This window comes from Phaethon lepturus, unplaced genomic scaffold, assembly GCF_000687285.1.
Source record: "Phaethon lepturus isolate BGI_N335 unplaced genomic scaffold, ASM68728v1 scaffold40149, whole genome shotgun sequence".
Lineage (NCBI taxonomy): Eukaryota > Metazoa > Chordata > Aves > Phaethontiformes > Phaethontidae > Phaethon > Phaethon lepturus.
Window position 1 is genome coordinate 3598 of NW_010564818.1, and position 4188 is coordinate 7785.

General features: G+C 37.8%; 1 protein-coding gene across 1 annotated transcript in view; it reads left to right on the plus strand.

Moving 5' to 3' along the window:
- LOC104626942 (COUP transcription factor 2) overlaps window positions 1-2520 on the plus strand; it is a 6111-nt gene extending 3591 nt beyond the window's left edge. Inside the window, exon 3 of the mRNA XM_010294990.1 lies at window positions 2227-2520. Within this exon, the coding sequence (XP_010293292.1) occupies window positions 2227-2501 (275 nt within the window). The 3' untranslated portion in view covers window positions 2502-2520. The remainder of the gene's footprint in view (window positions 1-2226) is intronic.
- Window positions 2521-4188: the final 1668 nt, after the last annotated feature.

The following is a 4188-nucleotide window of genomic DNA, read 5'->3' on the forward strand; positions in this document are numbered from 1 at the left end:
GGAGGGGGCGGGGGTGGGGGGGGTGCGGCGTAAAATATGTGTCAACTTTTGCTGCCTAGAAATAGTGCATGAGTTATAAAGCAATAATTGAGTGCGTTGTGAAATCTAATTAGCTTGCACTAGAGTTTAACCTGGGTGAGTAATAAACCTGATATTAACTCTGGAGGCTAAATTTTTTTTTTTTTTTTTTGAGGGGGGAAAAAAAAAATCTGCTCGCTAATTTGTGCAATACGTTATCTCAGATCGCTAACTTTAAAGCTATATCGGCAACCCAACGTGCTGGAGCCCTGGAAGTTTTGGGATTAAGTTTAAAAATACATGTATTTCTTCTGTAACTCATTTGAAAGCTTGGGAAAGTGGCCACGCGATAAACATATGAATGGAAGCAGGACCTGTAAAATAATTACTCATCGGAGTTTTTTAAAGCCTGATATCAGGAAACAGGAAAAAAATGTAGTTTATGTGGGAAAAGAAGGGCTCACAATCCATTCCTTGTTGTGTTAAAGGGGGTCTGGGGAACGAAGTCATTTTCTGGACTTTGTCCAGGTTCTGGGTCGTGACCTAAACTTCCTTTTATATATTATTGCTTTACACATAAAAAACTTCTCGTCCCCCCGTCCCCCCCTCAAATTACTGGTGCTAAAGCCCGAAGGTGATCAATGAGCAGGGCGCATCTAGCCACAGGGAGACAGGGATCCCGCGTGGGAAGGGGTGTACGTGGGTGTGCTTATGTTATTTTTCTATCGTTTTCTAGGATGCATTTTCCTCTCCCTCGCTCAAACGCTCAGCGAGGATCCCACACACGCTCACATCCCTCCCCAGCCCCTGGCCAGCTCACACCCACACCGAGGAGTTTATTTCCAATCCTGCCTTTTCTCCCAAATCACTTTTTTTTTTCTTGGTGGTGTTTTTTTTTTTTTTTTTTTTTAGCCTTCTGAGAAAACAATCGTCCGATCCTGTCGTAACTGTTTAATTTATTACTATTTTCAAAATGTGAGGCCTGGCGTGTAAATTGCCTCCCAACTAGATAAACGTTTCTTGTTATCTGATTCTGGGGAAGATAGCAGCATGCAAAAAAATAAAAAAATAAAAATAGGGTGATGCATGCAGCTTCTGCAGCACCCCAATAACACTCCCTGATGTAAAGCAGACGCACGTAGATGCATATAATGTTTGCTGCAGCCTCTTTTAAGAGAGAAAAAAAAAATCTGGGTTCTAATGACTCGCAGAATATGCATGTGTTAGCCCTGTGCCTAGGAAAGCCACAGGGAGGTCAGGTCACAACCTGTGCTCTTTCAGCACAGACGTCTCTGATTTAAAGGGAACTTATTGTATTTTAGCGTATCAGGGGGGGTGGAAAAAAAAAAAGGAAAAAAAAATGTCCAGACCCTATCAGGGAGTTTTCTTCTTGTAAGGGCCTTTAGGTTTAAAAAGAAGAAGAAGAGGGAAAAAAAAGAGGGGGGAGTGGAGGGGGGGAAGAAAGAAAGAGAAAAGAAAAGAGGGGGGAAAAGAAACAGCTCAAATGAACAGAGAGATCACAGTTTGCATGGCTGCCTCTGAATAGGCTAAACTGACAAGATCAGTTTTAAAGGGCCACTTAAATCAGTTTCAAAGACTGAAGAAAAACGCGTTGTCTTCTTTGGGGGAGAATCTGTTGCTGGATCCGGGGCGCCATTATCTTTGGCTGGGCCAGTTTTTTATTATTATTACGATTTCTATCACTATTCTTAGTGTTCCTTCTCATCACATGGTTAGGTTCTCCCCAGTTATTTTCCAAGGGCGGGGGGGAGAAATAGCGGCTCACTTTCCCCCATTTCCATTCAAGCCTTCCCCGCCCCCCCAGCCTTTCCCCCTAAAAATATCGATATACGAAATTCCGCCTGGCCAGCACCTCCTTGTCACCCCCTCCTGTCTGTCGTGCCATTAGAAATCTGGAATCTTTGGGATTCTCTATCCTAAAGGCGAGCCTTCAGAAGAGCGAGAAATACAAACACACACAGAGAGAAAGAGAGATTGTCCCTTTTGGTAAAACCGACTTAAACTCTGGGGGGTGAGGTGATGGCGCACGATCTACGCTTAACTCCAGCAATAAACCAGATCAAATTAAAAATTAAAAAAAAAAAAAAGCAAAACAACAGAAAACCAAAACTTTTTAATCTGATGATTGTTTTCTTTTTTTCTTTTCTTTCTTTTTCTTTTTTTTTTTTTTAATACACTTTCTTCTAGATGCCTGTGGTCTCTCTGATGTAGCCCATGTTGAAAGTTTACAGGAGAAGTCACAGTGTGCTTTGGAAGAGTATGTTAGGAGCCAGTATCCCAACCAGCCAACACGATTCGGGAAGCTATTACTACGTCTCCCCTCCCTTCGCACTGTCTCCTCTTCTGTCATAGAGCAATTGTTTTTCGTCCGTTTGGTAGGTAAAACCCCCATAGAAACCCTAATCAGGGATATGTTACTGTCTGGCAGCAGTTTTAACTGGCCTTATATGTCCATTCAATAAAATATTCGAGAGAGAGAGAGAAAAAAAATTTTAAAAAATTAAAAATTGAGAAGGGAGATGAAAGAGAGTGAAAGGAAAGCAAATGACATTTGGGTTCTGGTTGTTTCTTAAATTTCCTTCTGCTAAGAAAGGATGTAGAGGATGTTACAAGCTTGCTAAGAGAAGACAGGAAAAAAAAATGGACTGTGAATTAAAAAAAAGAGACTGTCAAATGAACTTTTACAGAATGCATTAAAAACTCCCGTGTCGTTCAGAAAAAAAAAAAACTTGCTACTTATCATTTTTTGTAAAAAATAAAAAAGAGAGAAAGAAAAAAGAAAGAAAGAAAAAAGAGAAGGAAGAAGAAAAGAAATTATGGTGGGCTTTTTCTTTTTTTCTTTTTTCTTCTTTTTTTTTCTTTTTATGGGGTAAACTTTTTAAAAAATCTCGCTTAAAGTGCATTTAAAGGAAAATTTGGAGAAAATTAGCAGAACGGAAGAAAGTAAGTCTTTTTTTCCAAATTATTAATTGTCCTATGTGTCTATGTACCTATAGCTGTTCTTTTTTGTATTTTTCTGGTTTCAAACCAGTTTATTCTGTGGTTCTATAATAATTTTTGATATAACCTTGGCTTCTTTAAAAAAAAAAAAAAAAAACTGTGTATCCTTAAAATATATGTTCTGAAAGAATTAAAACTGAGTCCACGAAAAGTATCATAGGAAGAAAGGAAAAGAGAGAGAGAGAAAAAAAAACAAGCCCTCAACAACACAATGATGGAAGCGCACTTAAGGTGGTGACCCAAAATCTAGCTTGAAGCTGAGAGCTATAATTATATAGACCCGACTGAACCACATGTGTCATATAACTACCCCCAAATCTAGGTTTTTTGATATTTCGGACAGAAAATGAACTGTGGGGATTTATTATAGGTAGAAGGAATTTGTGTCCAAGACACACTACGGTTTTGATTTAAAAAAAACAAACAAGCAAAGTGAACTTTTGTAATTTGAATTGGGTTCCACATAGTTCATCATGAATTGTTATTAAACTCCTCTATCTGTTTGTATATTTGCAAGCCCTTTGTATTATAATAATTGTTGATATTTTCCCTTTTTAAAAAATACCATTGAAATCAGCATGACAAAATAACACTGTTGGCACTTATAGATAACGTGATTGATTCAGTATCTTAGAGTTTACAGTTTTGTGTTTAAAAAAACTGAAGGTTTTTTTTTTTAAGTGCAACATTTCTGTATACTGTAAAAGTTATAATAACTGAACTGTTTGGTCGAGTCTTTGTGTGTTATATTCCAAGGAAAATTGAAAGTATTCAGAAATTAAAATATTATTTGATATCTGAAACTTGTTTGGCTGTCATAAATGTCTTTCAGAAACCACATTACTTCTCTATAGTTTGCAGTCATTTAAGTCCGTAGGCGATTGATTTGTTTACTTGTCACAGTAAGTTTGTAGCAGATGTATTGTAGTGTATTTACCTGTTTAATTCCGGGATGGGGGTGGAGGACTTAAGTTCGTGGTTTATCTCTAGTTTTAGGAAGTACTATGCTGAAATGGTAAACCATCAACCCCTATTCATCTAATCCTCCTGTTAATTAAAAATGGATTTTCTGGGGAAAAAAAAAAAAGAAAAAAAAAAAGGCCCTTATTTTTGTCACACTTAAGTGCCTGCGTAGGAAAGGTATTGTTG